At 49.4% G+C, this 27,964-nt stretch overlaps 1 protein-coding gene across 14 annotated transcripts in view; it reads right to left on the reverse strand.

The window, feature by feature from the left end:
* The window catches only part of ST3GAL3 (ST3 beta-galactoside alpha-2,3-sialyltransferase 3), a 369,636-nt gene that overhangs the window by 37,616 nt on the left and 304,056 nt on the right, over positions 1 to 27,964 (reverse strand). For 10 of the 14 annotated variants that reach the window (XM_039483732.1, XM_039483729.1, XM_039483726.1 and 7 more), the window contains one exon: positions 18,967 to 19,113. In XM_039483732.1, the coding sequence (XP_039339666.1) occupies positions 18,967 to 19,113 (147 nt within the window). Of the gene's footprint in view, positions 1 to 18,966; positions 19,114 to 27,964 lie in introns of those variants that run through there. The other 4 variants (XR_005583508.1, XM_039483735.1, XR_005583506.1 and 1 more) reach the window with 4 other exon arrangements.

A 27,964-nucleotide genomic window follows, 5' to 3' on the forward strand; every position in this document is an offset into this window, starting at 1 on the left:
TTAACTAAGCAGCAATGTCTATATCAGGGGTAGGCAACCTATGGCACGCGTGCTGAAGGTGGCACATGAGCTGATTTTCAGTGGCACTCACACTGCCTGGGTCCTGGCCACCAGTCTGGGGGGCTCTGCATTTTAATTTAATTTTAAATGAAGCTTCTTAAACATTTAAAAAACCATATTTACTTTACATACAACAATTGTTTAGTTCTATATTATAGACTTATAGAAAGAGACCTTCTAAAAATGTTAAAATGTATGACTGGCACACGAAACCTTAAATTAGAGTGACTAAATGAAGACGCGGCCCACCACTTCCGAAAGGTTGCCGACCCCTGGTCTATATAGTTCCCTTGCAACATGATATTAAACTAAATAACAACTAAATCCATGTTCTCAGTCCCCCACGTCTGTGGCACTCAGCCAGCCACGAGAAATACGCAGCCATTATGGGTTTACACCACTGCTGCTGAGCTACAGGATCACAAACCCTGCCGCCTACAGGAGAGCCACCAGGAGACTCACTGAAAATGAATGTTAACTCTTCTGTCTGCCCCCAGACAAGCCCTGGGTCTCTGATTTTCTTCCCTCCATTAAAAATGAAGTGAGCTCTCAATTCCACAGTGAAAGCCCTAGGATCCTGTGGGTGCCCCCCAGCCCATCTCTTCTCCAAAGTACAGAGGCGCCCCAATATAGCAGCACTCCCAAGATCTATGACCCAGTGGAAGCACCTCTCGGCTCTGGTCTGTTAAGGAACTGCAGCTCTGGGGGTTCACTGGGACCAGGGAAGCATGTTCGTAGAAGATGCCTGTTCCTTCCATGCTGTCCTACGCTACAGGAAGAGGAGAACAGGGTGTTCCTATAAGGGATTGGCGTTTCCATCCCCTGTGAATCCCTGCTGTCTGTGGGGTTTGGCGGCTGTGCTCCTGTCCCTTGCCCCTGAGAGAGAACTCCACCCTGTCTACTGCACAGTTCCCTTCGCTCTCCATCCCCAGCCTGCAAGTTTACATGGGGAGGTACCAGATGCCCCACCAGCCTGGGACCACAGAGCCTGTGCTGTTTAAAAGCAACAGGACCCAAGTGAAACTTTCACTGAACTTTAACTGCTGCATGCGAAATCTCTTGCTGCTCTTAATGCCTTGCCAGGGTCATTCCCGTGTCACTGCCTTTTGGGCTGGAAGGAAATGACTGCTGTAAATCTGTTTTTCAAAATATTTGACACTCTTCTTACGTTAATTGAGTTCCAGTCATTTATGGAGTTTTACCTAGTTCAGTTAAAGAAATACTAAATTTTCCAAATATTTCCATTATCTTTAAATAAAAGGACAAGTGTTGTTAAAAAACATTTCTGGAAAGCAGCATAAATACCACGGAATATTAACATTGACGTCAACTGATACAGTAACTTAATGTTGCCTTATTTCTTTGGGAAAAAGGAGAGGTTACTCTGAGGTGTGGGTCCCCCTGGGGGTGCGCCACGCGAGTTCTGCGAGGTGTGGGTCCCCCTGGGGGGGCTCCACGCGAGTTCTGCGAGGTGTGGGTCCCCCTGGGGGGGCTCCACGCGAGTTCTGCGAGGTGTGGGTCCCCCTGGGGGGGCTCCATGAGAGTTCTGCGAGGTGTGGGTCCCCCTGGGGGTGCTCCACGAGAGTTCTGCGAGGTGGGTCCCTCTGTGGGGGCTCCATGAGAGTTCTGCGAGGTGTGGGTCCCCCTGGGGGGGCTCCACGAGAGTTCTCCGAGGTGTGGGTCCCCCTGGGGGGGCTCCACGAGAGTTCTCCGAGGTGTGGGTCCCTCTGTGGGTGCTCCATGAGAGTTCTGCGAGGTGTGGGTCCCCCTGGGGGGGCTCCATGAGAGTTCTGCGAGGTGTGGGTCCCCCTGAGGGGGCTCCATGAGAGTTCTGCGAGGTGTGGGTCCCTGTGGGTGCTCCACGCGATTTCTCTGAGGTGGGTCCCCCTCTGGGTGCTCCACAGGAGTTCTCTGAGGTGTGGGTCCCTCCACCTCCAGTTTAGGTGCACATGTGCCCCAGTCCCTTTGGTCGAAGTGTTCTGGTAGCAGTACCTGTTCAGCCCATGCGTGCACCCTACACATCCTTGTGCCCTGTACTGAGGCTATCTAGGGCTGTGTGGGCAAAGCACCCGTAGTTCCTTCTCTACGGCATAGCCCACAGAGGCAGCTCTAAGCAGAAGGGCAAGTGGCGCACCCACAGAGGGATGCAGTTACTGCGGAAGGTGAGTAATCTCTCCTTCTGCTCTGAGCAGCACCCCTGTAGGTGCCCACTTTAGGTGACTCCCTAGCAGCAACCCTTTAAGGAGGTGGGAGTTTCAGAGTAGAGTCCGTCACTGAAGAAACAACCGTGTTGCTCGCTGCCACATCTGATCCTGCAGCCTGAACTGGTCACAGAGGTTGGAAAATGGGTGCACCGAGGACCACGCTGCAGCCCTGCAGATTTTAGCAACTGGAACGTCTTTGAGTAGGGCTACAGATGTAGAGTGTGATCTAGAAGAGTGCAGGCACTCGTAGGGAAGGTGTAACCTCAGCAAAACCATAACAAGCAAGAACACATCCAGAGATTCACTCAGAAAACCTCTGCGTGGAGGCAGGTGCTCCCTTAGACCTGTTTGCAATAGAAACAAAGGGTCAAGGGGGCCTTCCTGAGTGGCCTAGTCCTGTCCAAATGAAAGGTTAATGCCCTTTTAACATCTAGCATATGAAAGGCAGACTCCTGTATGGACTGATGCTGCTTAGGAACACCCCCAAGAAGGTGAATAGTTTGGTTGATGTGAAATTCAGGGGATATGTTAGATAAAAACGTTGGAGGGGTTGTAAAGATATCTTCTCGTTGAAGAACAAAGTAAAAGGACAGTCTGCCATTAGAGCCCCTGTTTCCACAAACCTTCAAGCAGAAGTGATAGCCACCACAAACACCATCTTCATAGACAGATGTAGCAGCGAGCATGTAGCTGAGCAAGGCTGTGATCCCAAAGTGATGTAGGGGCTCTAATGTATGGAAAAAGATTGATAAATCCTTTTAGGAATCTCGCTGTGCTTGGACACGTGAATACTGAAAAACCTTCGACTGGCACATAGAAAGCTGTTATTGCAGGTAAACGAACCTTCGTGGAACTCATAGAAAGGCCTGCATTTTTCAATTCCAACAGGTAATCCAAAATTGAGGAAAGGGATGAGTGGACAGGAGAATGATGGCACCCATTACACCAAAAGTTATCTTCTCCATTTCTGATGGCACGTATGCCTTGTAGTTTCCTTTCTGCTATTTAAAAAGTACCTTTTGTACTTTCAATGAACGGGCGATCTCTAGTCCCAAGAACCATTGAGGAACCAAGCTTGCAGTTACAGAATGTCCAGACTGGGGTGAAGCATCCGACCCATACCCTGAGATACTAGCCGAGGCATGATCAGGAGCTGCCATGGAGGGTGAGAGGTGAGTTTGATGAGATAAGGAAACCAGACTTGTCTTGCCCAAGCTTGTGCAATCAAAATGACTTTGGCGTGGTCCTGTCTGATCTTTAAAAGCAATGGAGTTGGAGGATATGCATAAAAAAGATCTTTTGTTCATGTAATGAGAAAAGCATCTCTTAGGGACTGGGGATTTCGTTGCCTTCTAGAACAGAATTTCCTGCACTTTAATGTTGGCTGCTGTGGCAAAGAGGTTGATGTCTGGAAATTCCAGGCTAGGAATATTTTGTTGAGAACAGAAGAATCCAACTTCCACTTGTAATTTAGAGAGAAATGTCTGCTGAAGTCACCCACCATGGTGTTTTGTGTAGCTGGGAGGTCAGAAGCCGAGATGATTAGCTATGCACCAGTGCCAAAGCTTTGTCGCTTGGTGCAGAGTGAAGGGGACTGCACCCTGTCCTGACAATTGATGTAATACATGCATGTTGTGTTGTTTGGCATGATCTTGATGGGCTTTTTTTTGAGTAGGGGAAGAAAGTGCAGGCAAGCATTTCTTAATTCCAACAGATTGATGTGCAAGCGCTGTTCCTGTTGTGACCATTTGCCTTGGTCTGCGTGAGGACCCAAGTGTGCTTCCCATCCCAAGGGGGAAGTGTCTGATGTTAACATGACCAAAGGGGGATTCTGGTTGAACAGGAAACCTTGGAAGGATTCATCCACCAGGTGAGTGACTGTGGGACCCGGCTGGGTACTGATACCTGCTTGTTCAGACTGTTTATGCTGGGTACAAAAACTGTCCTAAACCACCTCTGGAGACATTGAAGATACAACCTGGTGTTATGTGTCACAAAAACACAAGTTGCCATGTGCCCCAGCAGTTGCAGACGTGCCCTTGTTGAAACGTGAGGGCTGAGCTGCACTCTTCTTTAGTGTAAGGACCCTGTCGAGAGGGAGATAAGCTCTGGACATGATCAAATCCAAAAATGCCCCCATAAAGAGAATTTGTTATATAGTGTCAAGATAGATTTCTCAAGATTTATCTGCAGGCCTAGACTTTGGAATAATTAAGTTGTTGTTTGAACTGCCGACCATCCCTCCTGACATGACCGATCCTGGAGGAGACAGTTGTCAAGGTAGGGAAAGACTGCCATGATTTTGGCGAACACCCTTGGGGAGGATGACAGGCAGAAGGTTGAATCTGGCACTGGTAATGATTGTGATTGAATGTGAAATGAAGAAATTTTTACGGAGAAGGATGAATTGCTACATGGAAGTAAGCATCTTCGAGGTCAAGGGTCGCAAGCCAGTCCCCTAGTTCCAGGGAGGGAATTATGGCTGCTAGGGACACCACCCTGAATTTCAGATGTTGGACAGGCTTGTTCAGCTGTCTGAGATCTCATATCAGCCTCCAACTCCTGTTTTTCTTGGGTATCAGAAAATATCCAGAATAGAAGCCTTTTCCCATGTTGAAGTGGGACTGGGTCTATGGCTCCTAGACCGAGTAGTAGTAAGATTTCCTGTGTCAGCAACTGATCATGAGACAGGTGTAATGAAGTGGGACTGGTTTTAATGTTCCCTCTGAATACTGTGGGGGGGCCTCAGCTCTGGCCGACCCTCTGTCGCCAAGCAACTAATGGCCAGGCCCTCCCCCTGCAAGGGGATGCTAAAGGTGTTGGAGACAGAGATCAGGTGACCTCCTGGCCAGGGAAAGAGAGACAGCCCAGAGAGGAGGGGCTGGAGGGGGTTTGATAGTTTTTTGGAAGCTGGCTGGAAAATGGAGGGGAGCCTCGAGGAGGCTTGGGCCTCCCAGCAGGGCTCTGGCCTCCCTGGGGCCCCAGATGGACCTAACTAAGGGGGGGGTCTTGTTGTCTGTACTGGCAAGACCTGTTTTGGACTGTGTTCCTGTCATCTAAATAAACCTCTGTTTTACTGGCTGGCTGAGAGTCACGTCTGACTGCAAGGTGGGGGTGCAGGACCCTGTGGCTTCCCCAGGACCCCGACTGGGTGGACTCGCTGTGGGAAGCGCACGGAGGGGCACTTGCTGAATGCTACGTGTGAGCTTCCTGCCCTAAAGGTAGTCTGCTCCAAGGGAGAGGAGGCTCCCCAAAGTCCTGACTGGCTTGGTGGGGAGCAGTTCCAGAGCATCGCCCGGGGACTCTGTGACACAGGTCCCTGAAGAGGTTGGAAGGGTGGGATGGAGGTAAATGGATAGAATGAACAGAAGTAATGGCCTCCAATTCCCGTTTGTCTGATGTTATAGTCTGGACAATGTTGATGGCTGGGCTGAAGCAGTCGAGATAGCTGCAAGGCTTTTTTTTTTTTTTTTTTTTGAAACCTTGACCTCTTAAGCCAGAGGTTCTGGTGGCCCACAGAAGGCGGAAAATTGAGCAGGGCAGGATCTTTGTGCCAATTGAGACCTGGTAAACTTTCTTTTATTTGCAGATGTGTATATCCCTAAAGACCCAAGTGTCACTCTAGAGCAGGGGTAGGCAACCTATGGCACGGGTGCCGAAGGCGGCACGCGAGCGGATTTTCAGTGGCACTCACACTGCCCGGGTCCTGGCCATTGGTCCGGGGGGCTCTGCATTTTAATTTAATTTTAAATGAAGCTTCTTTAAACATTTTAATAACCTTATTTACTTTACATACAACAATAGTTTAGTTCTATATTATAGACTTATAGAAAGAGACCTTCTAAAAACATTAAAATGTATGACTGGCACACGGAACCTTAAATTAGAGTGAATAAATGAAGACTCGGCACATCACTTCTGAAAGGTTGCTGACTCCTGCTCTAGAGTCCTTTAAGGTATGAAGTGAGTTGTCCATGGAATCTGGAAAAAGCTTTTGGCCATTGAAAAGTAAATCTTCCATCGTTGATTGTAGCTCTCACAGAAACCCAGACAACTGAAGCCAGGAAGCTTGCCTCATCACTACTGCAGTGGAAACGGACCTGGATGCAGAGTCTGCCGCATCAAGTGAAGACAGCTGTGAAATTTTTGCCGAGAGCTGATCCTCCTTTATTATGGTGCTGAGCTGTTCTAGATGTTCCCGTGGTGAATGGTCACTAAAAGCATTAAACATCCCATAGTTCAAGTGGTCAGATGGTGCCTGCTGGTCAGCTCTCCAAAACTGACATGTTGGCTGACGAGTAGCTCTTATGACCCAAAAGGTCCAGCATTTGAAAATGCACCATTTTAAATAGAAAGTTAGTCACTTATTAAGTACCGAGAAAGGGCTCAGCCGTCTACAGAACACACAGACAGACGTGGTCCCTGCCGGAGGAGCTCAAATTCCAAGGCTGCAGCTGACTCCATGTGGACAGAACCCGAATCATAGACAAACAAAAATGCCTCTTTGCTTTCCCTGCCCCAGCCTCTTATCTCATCTTTTTCTGTAAATGGGGGATTCTCCTGAACCTGTCAGTGATTTGATGGTGGAGAGAAGGGACAAGGTAGTGACTGGCCAACAGAGGAAATGTAATGCCCCAGTAGATTTTAGTTTTGCTATTTAATGGAAGATGGAGAGCCCGTCACTCTCTTTCCTGAATGATTTGTGCCTCAATCCCAGGACTCTGACCACTGTTGAGCTAGCGTGTAATGAGCTCTCCCAACTAGGGTTTTGTAATCTTTAAAAACTGGACACTCAAGCAGGAGTGCCAGAACCCCTCCACCCGACCTGTCTCCTCCCTGCAAGGGCCTGCCTCTGCCCTGCCTCTTCTCCTGAGGTCCTGCCTTTTCCACTCAAGGCCCCGCCCTTGTTCGCTTCTCTTTCCCCCACCCCCGTCCCCAGCTGCTTTTCCCCTCTCCCCGGGTCGGGAGGGACTCACCTACAGAGCTGGGGTTGGGAGCTGCAGCTGCCCAACGCAGGTAGGAGGCGGCCCCGGCTGAGTAGGGGCTGGCACGGGTAATGACCTGGTGTCTCCATGCCCATAGCAACCAGACTTTGGGTGTCCGATCAGTAGATCTGACTGGACACTGTCAGGTCCTATTTCAACTGGACTTTCTGGTTGAAAACTGGGCACCTCGAAACCCTACTCCCAACTCTGTTGTCTAGGAGGGTTCCTGGGCAGATGATTGGCACTGCAGAGGACAGCATGGGGATCAGGAAGAGGGGATCTCTTTTGACACTCAGTAGCTTGCCTGGCAGTGCTGATGGATTTAACTGTCCAGCAGAGACTGAAGAGAAGTACATTCACTCTCTTGAAGACTCAAAGCTTGTGTTTAACTCAAATCATTGCTGTAACTGGAAATGCAGCTGAGTGGCCCCTTTCCCTGGTTCTTGATCTGCCTCCTAGGATGGCATACGGTGCAGGAAAAGGAAACACAGCTGAGACTGGAATAATGGGGATGGCCATCAGCTCCCTCCATTCCTTACGCTGCTTCCACCCACCCACCCACCCAGTGGCAGGAACCCAGGGATTGCAATACACAGCCCTCATGCAGTGATGAGGCCACAGCTCCTGCCAAGAAAGTAGAACTTAATGATGGTGTGATGGGACCCTTATCCTGCAAGGGTCATGACTGGTGCCCTGAGGAACTGCCTGCCCCCCCACCCCCAGAGGTCACCATGGGCACCTCAGGGGACTGCGTCCCCCATCTACTTACCAAACAGGGGTTTTACCATCGGCACCCAGGGAAGGGTCGCCTGCCCGGCTACATCCCAGCAAAGAGGAGCTTTGGGAAATGAAGCACTAACTTTGCAGCACCAAAGGTTAATCCCGTATGTGCAGCAGGGCTGTCAGCACGCTGCCAAGGCGGGAATCCATGGCTGGGTGCCTGACACATGCTGATAACATTCCTGCTCACAGCTCCTCCTGGCTAAGTCAGGCCTGGCCAGTGCGTGATGGCCCGAGGAGACATTTTTATCTCCCTAACAAAGGTTCTGAAAATCTCAGCTGTTTCCATAACAGGACAAAACAAAGGATTAGAAGGAAACTCTGGGCTGCAGAGTCCAATTTTCACAGGATGTTAAGTCATCTACAGCTCATTGTGCCACAGACAATCGGTACCAGCATGGAGAGAAACGCAAATCCACACGGCAGCATGAGCACTTCTGGCGCTGTTGATTTACAAGTGTGACATTTGAAATGCCCTTCTGGGCACCGCGCAGGGATCCCGGATTCCAATCAGTCAGTGCAGCCAACAGGGACACCAATTAAATCGCTCTGGATCCATCTTGATGGACCAAGTGTCCTGGGTGCTGAGGTGGCCCCTCTTTCTGCATAGTGCACACATGGCACCCCGGGAACAGCCATGGGGGACTCGTGCTATCGCTGCACCAGTGAGGGCTAGCTCTCCCCAGGGAGCACTGGGATGCTCACACGCCTTATTTGCCAGGTTTCTGGCCTGATAGGGACGCTGCTATGCCTGCTTCCATGGCTTCAGCAGCCTGGCTCCCAATGGCATGTCCTCCAAAAAAGCAGACTATTCTTGTGTGGGTACATTACACCACTTAAACACCTAATCCTTCTAGGGCAGAATAACCGGCAAGGTCAGAACTCTTCTGCCCCCATCTGCTCTTGGGCCACACAACCTCACCCTGGGCATTTGAGATGATGGGTGAAACCTGCAGGAGTTAATGCTGCCAGGGTCAATTTTCATTCCCCTGGATGTTTCCCTACAGGTGCTTGGGGGATGAAGCTCCATAAAGTGCCTGTCCTCCTCCTCCCGGCCAGCCATGCCCTGCTGAAGTCTGCAGAACCTGGGCTGCAAGGAGCTCACAGGGGGCTTCTGGGGCCTGAGAAGGATTGTCAAAGACGCCAGTCTCTCCTCCCACAGCCTAACTGTTCACTGTACATTTTAGCATTTTGCCTACTCTAGTTGTATGTGTCCCAAGTGAGGCAGCTCCCCCATCCCTTCCCTATCAGTAGCCTAATACATAATGACACAGACTCAGCTCTGGCCAATTTGGGATTGTCCACTCCCAGTGCCACCTGGCAGGGTGAAAGAGATGGCCTGGCCTGGCCCAGCCCTCAACTGACACGCTACATACAAGAGAAGCAGGTCAGCAAGCGTACAAGCCTGCTGGGGCCCCTCTGTGTGCCCAGCGCTAGGAGAGAGGCAGTTTCCCCTGGACATCACTGGGATCCCAACCAACCTTGCCTCCAACTGGTCCCACAAAGCACAGACAACATAGCACCGCAAATGGTTTGCTCATTTCTTAGGAGTCTGGACTAACCGTGCTCCCCATCCCTTGCCGACCCCCAGGCAGACTGTCACAGCCTCAGGAACGTCTGCTCACTCCCGAAGAGGGGCCGTTGTTCACGGTCGGTCCAGCCTTGGACTCTCCCTCCCAGCGAGCTTGTGTCCCAATCTAACCCCACGCTGCTTTAAAGGAACCTTCTGACACTCGTGCTGCATGTGCAACCTGAACACGCCTCTTCCTCAGACCTGCTGTCATCCTCCGGGCCCATCTGGCCCCAATTACATTAGCAAACCAGAGCAAGTCCCTGAATTCACCCTTTATTAAATCCTGGAAAAAACGCTTTGAGATCAGCCTTGAACCATTTACTTACCCTCCTCAACCTCACTGCGAAAGCCCGAACAGTAATTGGCAGCATATTGTTACCATATGCGGTGTGCTAGAAGCCTGGACGTTTCTTTAAACAGTGGAATATTACTGCTCTTGATGAGGATTTCATGTCGGCCTTGGTTACTGAGGCGTCTATGAGCCCTGATCCTCCTGAGCGAGGCCTGCCTGACACACATGAGCAGTGCAGGGCGCCAATCGGCCCCCGAGCAGACTCCCCAGTGGAATGTCTGACCCCGCCATGTGACACAGCTTTAGTACCGCTCCTCAGGGCTTTCCTTTGCCCTCCCCACAACACAGAGCCCTCGCACGCTCACAGCCGTTCCAAGGGCAGGGGTTTCTAGAGCACAGTTCTGGACTGAACAGGCTGCAGTAATGCAGCTGCAGGGTTTTATTTCCCCACAGCCTCACTGGTGAAACTACCTGGATTATGCTCATTGATATCCCTGCATTATAGGGGCCAAATTCCCTCCAGGAACACTCCCGGTCTGGGAGAATGAGTCACAATACCTATACCTGCAGGGTCCCATTTAAACGCTCTGGCGACATGGTCTGTATTAGCTACAGGGTCCTACTCTCCCTCTCCTCCCCTCTGTAACTGCTCAGCTTCTGGGCTGCTGCAGAAGTCAGCCATGCTCCTTTGGAGTGCAGGCAGACTGGGCACCAGGGGCAGCCCTGGAAGCTCATTGATGGAAGACTTTGCATTACGTTAAACATCGTATTTGCACCCACAGGACCTTCCTCCCTTCCCTTCAGGCAAGCTCTGATGGAATCATTGCATCATGCTGTTCCAGCTCCTACCTGCCCCGGCTCCCCTGCCGATGGAGCGAACTATCGGCTACACAGTCCGACAGAGGTCACCCACAAAGCCCGCGTCTCAGAAAGCCTCATAAACTAGTTTTCTTCTAAATGCCCAGTGAAGTGAAACATCAGGTTCCAATTAAGCCCTCTTGGTTTCCCAATCTGATGTGTGTTAAACAACCTATCAAAACCTCATAAACTTCAGTTCAGAGCATTCTCATTTCCGGACACTCGCTGCTCCTCTCACAGCAAATGAAATAGCTCGTGTATTAAGACACAATGCTTAAAAATAAAACCAAGTCCAGAAAAATAAAGGTCTGGTGGTTTCTGTCCCTCCTCAGGGCCTGGCAGACACCTCCTCCCAGGGTAGCCACTAGAGCAAACACCAAGAGTCAGCTAAGTGGTTCCTACCTGGAGGGAATGGCTGAAGTAGGGAACTCTACGTGCTAGAGCAGAAATTTGGTGCATCCAGAACTGCATGGCAGCGTGTGTGTGCGCGTGCTGCAGAACGCCACCAGAGGCATACGACCCTCCGCACATGAACAGTCCTCCTAGACTGACTCTGTCTGCAGCTCTTTAATGGGGCACACTGGCTGCATCCAAAGTGTTTCCTATCTTCGGGCATCCACCTATCAGCACTTGGACAAAAATCAAGCACCGAACTCCCAATGTTTCCAAACAGTTCACTCTTCATTCACAGCACGACAAACACCGTGTTTAATCCATCAGATCCAATGCACTAGCATGCTCTGGGCTGGCTCAGTTAGGAGCAAGCAGGTTGGCTGGCTGAGCACCAGTCAGTGGCACTAGCTCACCAAGTGCCAGGTGCAGGACTCAGCGTCGTAAAACGAACCCAGAGACAGGGCGTTTGAGAGAGGCCAGGGAGATTCAGTTCAGAAGCTGTCTGAGGCATGCCGTTCTGAGGCAAGGCTGAGATTGTTAACTGGTTTTATATTCTCTCTCTCTCTTTGCACTTCATTATTAACGAATAATGGTTGAAGTGTGCCAGCACAGGGAGAGGAAAGCTAAAACTACCACCAGAAAGCACAGAGCTAGGGAACCCAGCGTGCGTGCTGTGATCTCAGCAGGCACGCTGGGTTCCCTAGCTCTGTGTAGTTTTAGATTTGTGAGCACTGGACTGCTCTACCGCTCACTAAAAAGTGGCAAGCCCGGGGAGCTGGTCTGTTACAGGCATGATGTTCCACCGTACACCGAGCTCTGGTGGGCAGAGTGCATGGTGGGGAATGATGTTCCCAATCTGTAGGTAGCATCATCCATACGTGCAGCTCTGCAGAAGACTCTGCCTTAGAGCCTTCACTTGGAATACGGTGTTCACTCCCGGTCTCCCCAGCTCGGAAAGGACAGAGGAGATTCAGAGAACCGCAAGGAGAGTGATCAGGAGCATACAGGGAGAGACTGAAAAGATTGGCACTCGTTCTCTTCGATACGAGATACATAAGAGGGGACATGATAAAGCCAAAGTAGACAAACAATTTGCTGTTTAAATGAGGTAGATCAGGAGCTTCTAGTCACCTTCTCTCATAACACAAGCACCGGGAAGCATTCCATGAAACTGAAAGGTAGCAAGTTCAAAGGGGAGAAAAGGACCCCCCAGTCTTGTTTAAATGGAGAGTTAAAGCACAGCAAGTCGGCACACCAGCTTGCAGCGCACTATCTCCCCATGTGGACCTGGCTACAGTGCACTGGAAGTTCCTTAGCACACTTTGGTGGCGGTATGTCAAAGTGCTCCACTGAACTTTTAGCTCACTGTAGCAGGGTCCACGCGCTGAGTTAGACCATGGTCAGCTAGTGTGCTGTCAGTTTACAGTCTGGCTTACCGTGCGCTAACTCTCTGTGCAGACAGCCCCACGTAATGCACATTTGGCTTGTGGAACTCATTGCCACTGGATATCATTAGAGACAAGCTCAGCAGGATAAAAATAAAGATTAGATATTTACCTGGGTAACAAGAACAGACAGAGAGAGAATAGTAAACATGAAAATACTAAGCGTTTTGGAAGGGATTTGAACCATTCTTCAGGGCTTAATGCACCGTCTGTAGGGGTTAGGAGGGAAGTCTCCCGGGGGCAGGTTATCCCGGAACAGTCTATGGAAGGCTCCTATAAATAGGGCTGGGAGCACTGCCGATTATTAAGGCTGCCCAACACTTGCCATTATAAGACCTTGTTTTCAGTTGCTCATAATTTTGCCAAGCTTTAACCATCTGGACTGACATTTTCCATGCTGGGTGACTGCCTCAGGCTGACTTTGGGGTGTGTGTGTGTGTGTGTGGCGGGGGGGCGACTTTGGCCAAAACGGTTCAATGGTTTCTGAGAACGAGGCTAAGAGGAAATATGTTATTTCCCCACATTAAAAATTTCTTATGCCGTTTTCTTTGAAAAATCTCGAGTCCTGCCAAGCGTTGAAGAAGGAACTTGCCCAGTGGTGGTAATCGCTGGCGGGCCATGAGACAGTTTGTTAACACTGACCGTTGGCAGACACGGCCACCCGCAGCTCCTGGTTCGCTGTTCCCAGCCACTGGGAGCTGCGGGCGGCCGTGCCCGTGGACAGTCAATGTAAACACTGTCTTGCGGCCCACCAGCGGATTACCCTGACGGGCCACGGGTTGCCCACCACTGAACTTGACCTTTGGGATGGGGTGACCTTTTGCCAACTCTGTGAAAATCTGTCCAAATTCGGGCAAGGTATAAGCCTTTGAAACATTGCTCAAGAGAGGCTCAGATTTTAGCAGCTAAATTCCCTGAAGAGCCTGTCCACAGCACGCTCCAGTGCAGAGCTGAGAGGGCTCCCCTGCAATTGCAGGTCTGTGCTGCTATGGACTAGGCCAGGGCCAGTTTCAGGCGCCTGACTGAGAGCAGGGAGCCAGTCTCTTCCGGGCTCTCAATGCCTCTCTCGTTGGACCCAGGCAATGTGGGGCAGGAAGCTGCCTGATTTGAATGCCGGGGCCAGACTGGGTTCGGGGGGAGATGGAACAAGGAGCTGGGGAGAGACAGAAACTGGAGCTGGTGGCTGGCAGTAGAGGAGAGAGACTGGGACTGGGTGTCCCAGAACACTGGGATTAGGAGCCGTGGAGGGAAAACTGGGAGCCAGCAGGTGAGACTGGAGAGCATTGCGGGGGAGGAGAAAGGAGGCAAAGGGGAAGAGAAGACGGATCTCATGAGAAGCCAGGATCCAGGGGAAGAACTGGGACTGGCTGGACAAAGACACCGAGGCTGGATGAGGAGCCTGGGGCGGGAAGCTGAGACCAGGAGCCAGTGGGAACTGGGAACATGGGCAGTGTTGGGAGGTGGTGAGTGGAGGCCAGGCTGGGGGAGAGAGAGGCTGGATGAGGAACTGAAAATCCAGAGGGACAGGGGGAATGGGGACTGGCTAGACAAGGAGACTGGGATGGAACTTAGCTGTGTGCAGGGGGAACTGGGAGTCCAGAGGTGGGAGACTGGGAACTGCTGGGCAAGGAGACAAAGTGCCTAAGTGCGGAGAATGGGGCTGGCATGAGGAGCCGGGGAGGGGGGGAGGGGGAGACAGGACTGGGATGGGAACAGGTTGGAGAACATGGGGAAGAAAGGGTCAAGCTTGGGGGGATGGGAAAAGTCTGTGCCCACTAGAACACACTCCCCCGAGGAGCATGGAATGGAACCCAAGATTCATGAGTCTCACCATTCCTCTGCCCTCCGCAAATATCTGTGCAACACACTGGCAAAACCACCTCTAGTGCTGGTCCACATAGATGATAACCTACTACTATCGGTTACTCTGTTAGCTGAAGTGGTAGATGTCTGTGCGCTAGATTTAGCCCCCCTGAAGACCCATGTGGGTGTCAGCACGATGCCACACGAGGGAATTTGGTTTTCAGTATGCCTTTTTACAAATCCTGGGAAATCACTCTCAAAAATAAGTTGCAAAGTCAAGCACTCAGAATTTAGGAAATGACTCCTCAGTCAGTGCACAGGATTTGCCCTGGGGACGAATCAGGGTTGTGCAGTGAAGGAGGCTGTTGTCTATAGGACCCGGCCTCGCTTGTTGCAGGAAGAGAAAGGATGGTCTTGTGGTTCAAAGGAGCTGAATGCTGCCCTGGGAAACCAGATTCTGACCCTGACAAAGAGTTCCTGTGTGATGCCGGGCAAGTCACTTAACCCAAACTTTTCACAGGGGTTCCTGTGTGTTCCTCATTTCTGGGTGCCTGACTTGAGATGCGGGGGTCTGATCAGCAGAAGCACTGAGCACCCACAGCTGCTGCTGAGGGCAGTGGAAGCTGTGCTTTGCAGAGCAATCTATAAACTTACTGTAAGTACTCTGAAAATTCAGGTCTGTGGGTGTCTCAAATTGGACACCCAAAATTAATGGTTATTTTTACACTTGCTGTCTCTGCCGCGGCTCCCCACTTGTAAACGAAGGGGACTTACCCGTAACCCAGGTGCTTTGAGATGGACTCTGCCTATTCCCACTCACGGGATGTTCTGCCCGGCAGCCTGAATGGCAAAGTTCCAGCTAGCAGAAGTAGTTGGAGCGCTCACACACCTCCCTCGTCCCTCCCTCCAGGAACGCCTGATCTTCCAGGGCAAGGGTATAAAAGGGACGTGGTGCTCCAGCCACCCCTGTTCCTTCCCCCATGACCCAAGCCCTTTGGTCAGTAGGACTCTGAAGCAGTAGGGAAAGGAGGGCGGGGAGTGTCAATGTGCAGAGTCCATCTCGAAGCACCTTGGTTACAGGTAAGTCACTTTCACTTCTTTGAGTGTCTTCTGCACGTTTCCACCCATGAGACAGATGAATAAGCAGTTCTCTGACCCAGGCCAGTGGGACCGTGGAGTCCTCACTGGAGGAGGACAGCAGGACGTCTGTGGCAAATCTCACATCAGCTCTAGATTCTTCACCTAAGGAACAGTGTTTAAGAAAGGTGTGAGCAGAACTCCACCTTGCTGCTCTGCACAGCTCTGTTAGAGGAATATGCCCAGAAACAGCCACAGAGGCTGTCTTCGATCTAGTGGAATGTGTTCTAATTTGCTGAGGAAGGGACAACCTCATTCATTTATGAGCTTCGTTAATACATAGATTCATAGACTCTAGGACTGGAAGGGACCTTGAGAGGTCATCAAGTCCAGTCCCCTGCCCTCATGGCAGGACCAAATACTGTCTAGACCATCCCGGATAGACATTTATCTAACCTGCTCTTAAATAGCTCCAGAGATGGAGATTCCACAACCTCCCTAGGCAGTTTATTCCAGTGTTTAACCACCCTGACAGTTAGGAACTTTTTCCTAATGTCCAACCTAAACCTCCCTTGCTGCAGTTTAAGCCCATTGCTTCTTGTTCTGTCCTTAGAGGACAAGGTGAACAAGTTTTCTCCCTCCTCCTTATGACACCCATTTAGATACCTGAAAACTGCTCTCATGTCCCCTCTCAGTCTTCTCTTTTCCAAACTAAACAAACCCAATTTGTTCAGCCTCCTCCATAGGTCATGTTCTCAAGACCTTTAATCATTCTTGTTGCTCTTCTCTGGACCCTCTCCAATTTCTCAACATCTTTCTTGAAATGCAGTGCCCAGAACTGGACACAATACTCCAGCCGAGGCCTAACCAGCACAGAGTAGAGCAGCAGAACGACTTCTCGTGTCTTGCTCACAACACACCTGTTAATGCATCCCAGAATCATGTTTGCTTTTTTTGCAACAGCATCACACTGTTGACTCATATTTAGCTTGTGGTCCACTATAACCCCTAGATCCCTTTCTGCCGTACTCCTTCCTAGACAGTCTCTTCCCATTCTGCATGTGTGAAACTGATTGTTCCTTCCTAAGTGGAGCACTTTGCATTTGTCTTTGTTAAACTTCATCCTGTTTACCTCAGACCATTTCTCCAATTTGTCCAGATCATTTTGAATTATGACCCTATCCTCCAAAGCAGTTGCAATCCCCCCCAGTTTGGTATCATCTGCAAACTTAATAAGCGTCCTTTCTATGCCAATATCTAAGTCGTTGATGAAGATATTGAACAGAGCCGGTCCCAAAACAGACCCCTGCGGAACCCCACTTGTTATACCTTTCCAGCAGGACTGGGAACCATTAATAACTACTCTCTGAGTACGGTTATCCAGCCAGTTATGCACCCACCTTATAGTAGCCCCATCTAAATTGTATTTGCCTAGTTTATCGATAAGAATATCATGCGAGACCGTATCAAATGCCTTACTAAAGTCTAGGTATACCACATCCACCACTTCTCCCTTATCCACAAGACTCGTTATCCTATCAAAGAAAGCTATCAGATTGGTTTGACACGATTTGTTCTTTACAAATCCATGCTGGATTTTTTTTTTAGCAGTAGATGTAGAGGAGGAAGATTTATCTTTCTTTCTAGTAGACATGTCTGCTGCCAGTGCCAGCCTGTGGGCTTTCCTGGAATCCTGTTCTTTCCAAGTTCCAGAGGATTTGGCCAACTGTACTTCTTGTAAGAGAATTGCTTGAAGCCTCTTTTGTCTTTCCTTCTTTGACCTCACTGTGAACACTGAGCAAACTGAACACTTGGAGGGTGAGTGTCCTTCACTTAAACATGGGAGGCATCTATCACGTGTATCTGATGCCAGGAACACTACCGGACAAAATACACATCTTCTGAAACCAGGCTTGTTCTTCAGTTCCAGACCAAGTAACTAACTTACTGTAACTATATTATTACCTAACTGACAACAATTTAACTACTTCGTAACTAAGATTTAAACCAGCTAACTGATCACAGATCTGAGGGGACTCTGGCGCCCCACAGAAAACCATTCTGCTGCTCGCGGTTGGAAGGAACTGAGGCTGTGAGAGCGTCCCGTCCCGTCCTGTTTGTACCGTCACCTTGGAATTTCCCATGGTGACGGAGGAGAGGGGTGAGGGAGGCATGTGAGCGCTCCAAAGAGTGCTGCTAGCTAGAGTTCTACCCTTCAGGCTGTGTCAGAGCATTCCAAGAGTAGGAACAGGCAGCGCACACTCAAAGGAGAAAATGGAGATAAAACCCATTCATCTCACTGAAGTGTTGTGAAAATAAATAAATTAATGTACACAAAGTGCTCAGGTGCTACAGTGCTGAGCCCCCGAGACAAGCCAGTGGGGATCTGTAATTCTATCCTCCAAGCAAGGTCTGAAGTGTGCAATAAACGAGGCATAGGGCCACACACTGAACAATATGGAGAAAACAAACTATTGAACAGCTGCTCATTCTGTGAGCGCTGTCCACCCTGGGCACTGACTGAGGCAGGATTTGTGTGGAAGCGACAATATGTGATTGTGTAAGTAACGACTGTCCTAATGTAGATGCACAAAGGCGCTGAATTAAGATCACACAGGCAGCCTTAGTTCTGGCATTTCCTCAGCTTTGAGAGCTTGACCCTGCACCCTTACTAGTGTTATTGGAATGTAGTTTGTGTGTATGTTTTGCACCTTCCTCCAGCACAGCTCACATTGATCACTATGGGGACAGGATATTGGACTGGGGGCTCTTGCTCTGATCTGGCCTGGCAACTGCTATATTCCTGAAGAAAAGGTCAGGTTAGAGGAGCTGATGAAAAGATTCACACTTGCTCTTGTTAATGAGGACATTAATCTCTCACATCTCAACACTGAAGACTGGGACCCAATTTGGGATGCAGTTTGGGGCTGTACGCAAAGCCATCACACCACACAGTGTGGAGTCAACAGTCTGTCTCAATATGACTCTGGGGTAACTACACCTAACACATTGTGTTCAAATTCTGACCTTCTCATTGCCAGAAAGATACTGACCCACTGAAGGGAGTCAGAAGAAGAGGAATAGCTGATAACGGGGTTGGAGGAATTAATCTAGGAGGAAAAAATTAACGGCACATTAGGATGGCATGGTAAAACACACACAAGTCGGCAATGCCAAACGGCTCCCTTGTGTACATGCAGCATTACAATACAATCTGATTAAATGATCACAGATTGTCTCCCAAATTATACAATACGATATACATGTTTCTTTAAGTCCTTACACACATGTTTTCACTCTGCTAGTTTACACAATGTGCCCTGTTCGAATGCTCCAATCAATCTCTACTGACACACTTTTAATAGGGTAAGTTCTGTTGTCAGCACCCTCATACTTCACATTTCCTTTTCAACCAGCAGCAGATGTGTAAACAGACTAAGCTCTGGTGTCATCTTCTTCCATCCCCTCTGATTTCTTTGCCCCACCTTGCACCTACCCCTCTGCCCATCAGGCCGTTGTTGAAAGGCAGGCCAATGAAGCTGAAAGCTGCCTCCTGGATGAAGTACGGATTCAGGATGCGGATCTCATGAGGTTCTCTTGGGACACGGGTAGCCACTGACTTCCAAAATCCATCAGATGCACTCTAGGGAATGGAGACAGCAAAACAAGCACAGGTGGTTAGAGAACACAGATGCCATGTCCCTGTCATCCTCCGAAAATCCACCAGAGACAGCTGTTCTCATTCTCCCCTTGGACACAGCACTAGTACTGGTCACAACTGATCAAAAATCATTAGCCAAACATCCAAGAAAATCTCTAACTGATGCCATATGCCACATACTCCTCCAGTGTGTGAATCATATTTTCCCATGTCCCACTTCTACTCTAGAGTTACTGTCATCCCTTGCTGGGTCATACTTGAATTAGGCTGTAAGCTTATAAGAGACTATCTTGCTCTGTAAACTGCCATGCACATGCATGTGCAGAATAAAAACAAACAAACCATAAATAAACAGGGTAATTGTGTCTTCCCCATTAACTGGCCTTTCTAGAGTGTTTACTCAGCAAACTTGAGAGACCAGTGGGATGGACATAGCCACTTGGTTCTGGAAGCTGCCTTATGAACATGGCTCATTCCGTGCCAAGCTGGCCTTTTCAGAGCTACCCTGGAACCACTAGCCTCCAGAAATATCCCACAGCTGCAGAAAGTGGAAAACAAAAAAAAGGAGGGAGGAGCATAGGACATTGGGATGGGGCCAGTTACGAGAGAACTGTCCTACTCGCCTTCCAGTGTCCTCTCACTGGGAAACAACTGGGAATTAACACACAGGAGAAGAAAAGAGACAAAGAGAGAACATTCATGATCATAACAAGAACAGGGAGAAGGTGGCTGATAAAATGACTGATAATGACCATGGATAGTTTCTCTCCGTTTTAATCACGTTCTCTAGCCAACCCTTTTTGCATTCACCAAATCTCACACATGTGACAAGACGCACTTTTCCTGGGCAATAACTAAGCAGTGCTGAGTGTTTCAGAGATTCTCCTAGCTCTTGGCAGACACAGCTCTGCAATGCTCAGGTAGCCTCATCCTCAGCTTCTGTATCAGATTGTTTACCCTTAGGAATACACACCCAGCTAGAACTTTGTAGGTGTAAAATAAAATTGCTAAAGAAGAAACCACGTCTGGGGGATCAAGGGCATGATTACCTGGTAGTGTTCTGGATCTTTACATCAGAGGAAAGAAGAATTTAAACATGGGAAGAACTAGAGGGCTTTTAATCCATTCACAGCCAAAATGCAGTAACAACACTTGCTAGCTGAGGTTGCCTGTTTGTCACAGTGACCCAGGAACCTCTTAATCCCGAATGGCAAGGGGATGCAGAGGGTTACAGGCCTCTCGTGGGCCACAGATTCTAGAGACATAGATTTTAAGGTCAGAAGAGACCACTGCGATCATCTAGTCTGACCTCCTGTACAGCACAGGTCAGAGAACTGCCCCCAAGTAATTCCTAGAACACGTCTTCTAGATAAACCTCCAATCTCGATTTAAAAACTCAGTGATAAAGAATCCTCCAAGACCCTTGGCCAATTGTTCCAGTGGTTAATTATTCTCACTGTTAAAAACTGACACATTACTTCCAGTCTGCATTTGTCTAGCTTCAACTTCCAGCCATTGGATCACGTTAGACCTTTCTCTGCTAGACTGGAGAGCCCCTTATTAAATCTTTGTTCCCCAGTTAAATATAGACTGTGATCAAATTATCCCTTAACTGTCTCTTTGTTAAACTAAACAGATTATGTTCCTTGAGTCTATTTCTAGACTCATTCTCCTGGCTCTTCTTGGACCCCTTTCCAATTTATCAACATCCTTCTTGAACTGTGGGCACCAGAACTGGACCCAGGATTCCAGCAGCGGTTGCACCAGTGTTAAATCCAGAGGTAAAATAACCTCTCTGCTCCTACTCGAGATTCCTGTTTTTGCAGCCCAGGATCACACTAGTTCTTTGTTCCTAGAGGTATACATTTGCATTTAGCTGTATCAAAACACATACTGTTTACTTGTGGCCAGTTTGGCAAACAATCTAGATTACTCTGAATTAGTGACCTGTCCTCTTCATTATTAACCACTCCCCCAAGTATTGTGTTATCTGCAAACTTTATCAGTGATGATTTTGTGTTTTCTTCCAGGCCATTGATAAAGATGTGAAACAGCATAAGGCCAAAAACCGATCCCTGCAGGACCCCACGGGAATCAGACCCACTCAGTGATGATTCCCCAGGTGTGGGGTGTCCATTCTAGTTCACCAAAGGGTGTCAGGTGAGGTCTTGAATAAATGCCTGTGCCACTACAGTCATCAAAATCATTGTGACATGTATGTACACAAACTATACAAGGAGAAATGTATATATACGGAAGTTATGTTCCTGAAGTCGGTAGGTACTGGTCACCAGTGAAGGTGAAAAACAGGTTTTCTGTCAGACAAGAATGTTTATCCAGCAACCTGTTAATATGTAAATTGAGTGTGAGGACTTCAGAGGAAGGACCTAAGGACTGGTTTACAGTGAAAAGTTCCATGGTCATAGCCATATCTCTCAGGAGTGTGAAAAATCCACACCTTGCAGAGACGCAGTTAAGCCAACCTCACCTCCAGTATAGACAGTGCTGGGTCAATGGACGAATTCTTTCCTCAGCCTAGCTACCGCCACATGGGGAGGTGGATTCACTATGCAGACAGGAGAGTCCGCTTGGCACAGGGAGTCTCCACACTGAAGTGCTGCAGCTCTGCTGCCAGACAAGCCCAAGTGTGGACACGGTCAAAGAGAAACAGTGGGGGAGGAAGAACCGTATCTGGAGATGAACTTCAAAGGTTTGCCTGGCTGTACGCAGGGAAGACACCCAGGCACCCTTCACCAAGGAAGAAAGAAAAACAAGTGGTTTTGCTTCCTGGAAAAGGGGTCTCAACCAGACTTGGTTGAAAATGCTGAAGAGAATTTTGGTGAGACAAAGCTTCAGGAGGTTAACGTGCTAGTTAGGTTTATTCTCTAGAAAGTATCGTGATTTCGTTTTATATTTAACCATTTGTTTCCTACATTCTTACTCACTATTACTTGACTCTTTGATGATAAACTGATTCTTGTTTTCACTATGAATGTATCTAAGTGCTGTGGTTAAGCAAGGTGGTCCTGCACTACCCCAGACAAGCTGGTGTGTTCTCTCCTTTGGGAACAGCAGGGCTGGTAAATCTGTCAGTGCTCAGTGGAGAAGGGGCTGGACACTGCAGGGAACGCTCTGGGAACTCGGGGGTTGGTGTGTCTATTGCTACCTGTACAGAGAGCGCGAGGCCTGCAGAGGCCTGGCAGGCAGAGCTTGTGCTGCCAGAGGCTGGTGGTTTTGGGGAGTTGACCCACAGCAGACACAGACAAGGCTGCCTCACACTAAGGGCAGGTGGTGGTGAGATGCCTCCCAACCCTGGATACCCCTAGGGAGCATCAGTCACATTCCTCATAGGATCGAGCCACAGAAACATGGACTTCCAATACAGATATGCAGCATGTGTCCAGTAAGTACACAACTCCTCCTCCAATGCTGGAGGGCAGGGCCTGGGAGGTAATGCCCCAAAAGACACTAGGTGCATCTAGAACCATTTCAAGTACACGGAACATTCGCTCTGGACCATGGCTACTCCCTCCACAATTCCACTACTGTTGTGACTGGAAACTCTTGTTATCCCCCCAAAACCACCAAGCTGAAGCTAAGCCCAAAATACAGTGAACAGAAGAACAGTGAAATTCTGCCTGCCTGCCCCCCAAACTGACCTCTGCAGTCACACATTTCCCTCACTCTGGCAGCAGAAAGGACAGACTGCCTGAGTCTTTCATACCCTCGCTGTGGGAAAGAGTAATTGACTGCGGAGTGGAACACTTCATAAATCCAGTGACAGCTGTGCCTGACAGATAAGGAAGCGGGACCTTTGACTCATGTCTAAACTGGATTAAGCATCTTTCTTTACTGCTTTCTTTGAGTGTGGAGTTCACTTCGTAACAGACCATTGGGAAAACAGACTGTATGCGAAGGTATCCACATGTGGGTGAAGAATAACACAAATAGAACAGCTCCAACAAATATAGGCCCCTATTCTAAATGGGGCCCTACAATGTCACAGATCAGTTTGGTCAATTTCATTGTCATAAGATTTTAAAAATCATAAATTTCAATTTGAATCTGAAATTTCACAGTGTTGTAGTTGTAGGGGTCCTGACCCAAAAAGGAGCTGTGGGGGGAGGGTTGCAAGATTATTGTGGGGGGAGGTTGTGGCACTGCCACCCTAATTTCTGCGCTGCTGCTGGCAGAGCACTGCCTTCAGAGCTGGGCATCTGGCCAACAGCCACTGCTCTCCGGCCGCCCAGCTCTGAAGGCAGCGCAGAAGTAAAAGTGGGTGGCCATACGACCCCCTAAAATAACCTTGTGACCCCCCTGCAAGTCCCTTTTGGGTCAGGACCTCCAATTTGAGAAACACTGGTCTCCCCTGTGAAATCTGTAGAGTAGAGTAGAAGCACACACACCACCAGATTTCACAGTGCGTGACATGTTTTCCATGGTCATGAATTATAAAGATACTAAACAAAGACTCTCAAACCCATTCTCAGCTATTTTAGACCAATCCATCATAAACAGTGGCTGCTTCTACCAGCGGGAGGTAACGGTAAGGAATGGCACAGGGCAGTGCATGTGGGGAAGCTCATTTTCTGCAGGCCCAGTCTTCCAGAGATGATGATGCTGTAGGGAAAATGGCAGGAGCACTGTGACGCACTCACAACTACTCCACTGCCCACCTTAAGCACAGTATGGAAAGCTTTAGAAATACCTGGAAAGAGCTTCTACTTTCTGCAGTACTAGCCCCACCCAGCAAGAGGTGATCTAGGGAATGAGGTGTATTACCTAGTCCCGTCATTCCTTCAGCTCCCCCGGCTTTCCTTGTGCTCCCCAATGACTTCAATCAGCATTTTGGGCTATTGTCTTTGACCAAAGCACCACAGCTCAGATGCCTTGGTCCCACCGTTTCCACCTCTCACCACAGGTCAAACCATTTTGTTTGCCTTGTCTCTGAGGATTATCCCTAACACACCTGAATTCCAAGATAATTTACATAAAAAAGAAAATTTATTAGAACAATTGGGAGAAGCCCTAAACTCAGACAGTACAAACATTGCTATGCAGAAGGGCCTGAATCAAATTCCCCTTTGCAAATACACACAAACTTTGGGGAAGTTCAGATCTGGAAAAAAATCTGCAAGCACCCCTAGCTTTATAATAATAATTATATAGTAATAAGCAACATTACACAACTGGCTGGGACAGGGAATGAGGATGCAGATTGTTACCCAAATGAAACAGTGTAAGATGCTGTGACAACCATGTTATGGTCCCATGTCCCACCTCAAAGGGGGCTGCACTTCACAGGCAGATGAAGCTGTTTGTGTACCGCACACATTCTATGTCCACATGACAGGAGTGTTCTAAGCTGTGATTCAGATTGTGGCCTTGGTAAAAGTGATCTGAGAGCTCTGGACGGAAGAGCCGACAGAACTGCAACGTTCTCCTTAGAGCACAGGTGGGGCTTTGGCCCACTGCTTCTTTTCATCCGGCCCGCGGCAAGTCTCTGTGCCGTGGGCCAGATACCCCAAGCCTTGGCTCCCCAATGTGGGGCTGGAGCCGCGACCACCAGCTCGCCGGCATGTCCCTGCAGCCCCTAGCGGGAGGAGTGACCAGGGAAGCTCTGCGTGCTGCCACCGCCCCCAGTGCTGGCTCTGCAGCTCCCACTGGTCAGGAACTGCAGCCAATGGGAGATGCGGAGAAAGTGCCAGAGGGCGTGGGCAGTGCGCACTGTGCAGAGCCACCTGGCCCCTCCACTTAGAGGCCAGAGCAGCACGGAGCCAGGGCAGGCAGGGAGCCTGCCTTAGCCTCGCTGCGCTACCGTCCGGAAGGTAAGTGCTTCCCGGCTAGAGCCTGCACCCCACGCCCCCTCCTGCACCCAACCCTCTACCCCAGCCCAGATCCCCCTCCTGCACCCAAACTCCCTTCCAGACCCCACACCCCGCCCAACCCTGTCCCAGCCCTGAACCCCCTTCTGCACCCAAGCTGCCACCTGGAGCCCGCACACCAAACCTCCTCCCACCCCCACCCCCTGTCCCACCCCGAAGCCCACACCACCAGCCGGAGCTGCATCCCCCCCCATCCCCTGCCCCAGCTTTGAGCCTGCTTCCACACCCCAAACCCCTTGGCCTCATCCCAGAGCCTAGGGAAGTCCCAAGCCGCCGTGCCCCCCACAGGCCTGGAGCCATGAGCACTGACTCTCCCCTTTGCGGAGGGAAGCCCTGAGCCTCCGTGCCCCCCACCCTGGGGCTGTGTGTGGCCCCCAACTTATTTTTGATGTGGGTCAATGGCCCTGATAGAAAAAAGGTTCCGCACCCCTGCCTTAGAGAGACACGGGGGTGAAGTCATGTCTTTTACTGGTCCAACTGCTGTTCATGAGGGAGACAAGCTTTCGAGCTAACAGCTCTTCTCCAGCTCTGCCAAACACACTCAGAACACCACAGCCAAACACAAGGTGGAACAGGTTGTTCAGCACAGAATCACAGAATCGTAGGACTGCAAGGGACCTCGAGAGGTCATCTAGTCCAGTCCCTTGCACTCATGGCAGGACTAAATATTATCTAGACCAGGGGTGGGAAAACTACACCCCATGGGCCGGATACGCCCCGTGAGCTGTTTTAAGCCGGCCCGCAAGCTCCCGCTGGGGAGCAGGGTCCAGGGCTTGCCCTGCTCCAGCGCTCCAGCCAGGGCTCAGGGTTGTGGGCCGCACCATGCAGCTCCCAGAAGCCATGGCATGGCCCCGCTCCATCTCCTATGTGCTCCAATGGGAGCTGTAGGGGCAGCGCCTGAGGACAGGGCAGCGTGCAGAGCCACCTGGCCACACCTCTGTGTAGGAGCCAGAGGAAGGACATGCCATTGCTTTCGGGAGCCGCTTGAGGTAAGCGTTGCTCGGAGCCTGCACCTGAGCCTCTCCCCACGCCTCAGCCCCCTGCCCCAGCCCTGATCCCACTCCCACTCTCTGAACCTGATCCCAGCCCAGAGTATCCTCCTACACCCCAAATCTTTCATCCCCAGCCCCACCCTAGAGCCTGCACCCCCAATTAGAGCCCTCACCCCCTCCCGCACCCCAACCCCAATTTCATGAGCATTCATGGCCCACCATACAATTTCTATGCCTTGATGTGGCCCTCAGGCCAAAAAGTTTGCCCACCTTGATCTAGACAATCTCTGACAGGTGTTTGTCCAACCTGATCTTAAAAATCTCCAGTGACGGAGATTCCACAACCTCCCTAGGCAATTTATTCCAGTGTTAACCACCCTGACAGTTCAGAAGTGTTTCCTAATGTCCAACCTAAACCTCCCTTGCTGCAATTTAAGCCCATTGCTTCTTGTCCTATCCTCAGAGATCAAGGAGAACAATTTACCTCCCTCCTCCTTGTAACAACCTTTTATGTACTTGAAAACTGGTATCATGTCCCCTCTGAGTCTTCTCTTCTCCAGACTGAACAAACCCAGTTTTTTCAATCCTCCCTCATAGGTTATGTTTTCTAGCCCTTTAATCATTTTTGCTGCTCTTCTCTGAACTTTCAATTTGTCACCATCCTTCCTGAAATGTGGTGCCCAGAACTGGACACAATACTCCAGCTGAGGCCTAATCAGCGCGGAGTAGAGTGGAAGAATTACTTCTCATGTCTTGCTTACAACACTCCTGCTAATACAGCCCAGAATTATGTTTGCTTTTTTTGCAACAGTGTTACTCTGTTGACTCATATTTACGTTGTGATCCACTCTGACCCCCAGCTCCCTTTCCGCAGTATCCTTCCTAGGCAGTCGTTTCCCATTTGTATGTGTGCAACTGACAGTACTCCACTTAGGAAGGAACATTGCATTTGTCCTTATTGAATTTCATCCTATTTACTTCAGACCATTTCTTCAGTTTGTCCAGATCAGTTTGAATTTTAATCCTGTCCTCCAAAGCACTTGCAGCCCCCCGCAGCTTGGTATCGTCTGCAAACTTTATAAGTGTCCTCTCTATGCTGTTATCTAAATCACTGATGAAGATATTGAACAGAACCAGACACAGAACTGATCCCTGCAGGACCCCACTCGTTATGCCCTTCCAATTTGATTGTGAACCACTGATAACTACTCTCTGGGAACAGTTTTCCAACCAGTTATGCATCCATCTTACAATAGCTCCATCCAGGTTGTATTTCCTTAGGTTGTTTATGAGACGGTCACGTGAAACAGTATAGACCCCTTGCTAATGTCAAGATATACCACATCTATTATTCCCCCCCATCCACAAGGGTTGTTACCCTGTCAAAGAAAGCTCTCAGGTTGGTTTGATGTGATTTATTCTTGACAAATCCATGCTGACTGTTATCTAAAACCTTATTATCTTCGAGCTGTTTGCAAACTGATTGCTTAATCATTTGCTCCATTATCTTTCCGGGTACAGAAGTTAAGCTGACTGGTCTGTAATTCCCTGGGTTGTCCTTATTTCCCTTTTTATAGACTGGCACTAGATTTGCCCTTTTCCAGTCCTCTGGAATCTCGCCTGTCTTCCATGACTTTTCAAAGTCAATCGCTAATGGCTCAGATATCTCCTCAGTCAGCTCCTTGGAAACATTCTGGGATTTGTTAGCATAAGCGTTAACACATTTCAAGAGGCCATTCAAGGCGAAGGGGCCTGTTAACACCCCTCCTATCATGGAGGGGAAAGAAAGGGAGGGGTTAAGTGAATTACAGATTGTTGTAATTGGCCATAAACCCCGCGTGGCTGTTCAGTCCATGATTTTTTGTATCTAGCAGAGTTATTGCAATGAGCTTGGGGTTCATTAAACAACAAGCCAGTGAATAAGAAAGGAACCTTTTAAAAACAAACTAGAGAACG

Source organism: Mauremys reevesii, linkage group 8 (assembly GCF_016161935.1).
Source record: "Mauremys reevesii isolate NIE-2019 linkage group 8, ASM1616193v1, whole genome shotgun sequence".
In the NCBI taxonomy this organism is placed as follows: domain Eukaryota; kingdom Metazoa; phylum Chordata; order Testudines; family Geoemydidae; genus Mauremys; species Mauremys reevesii.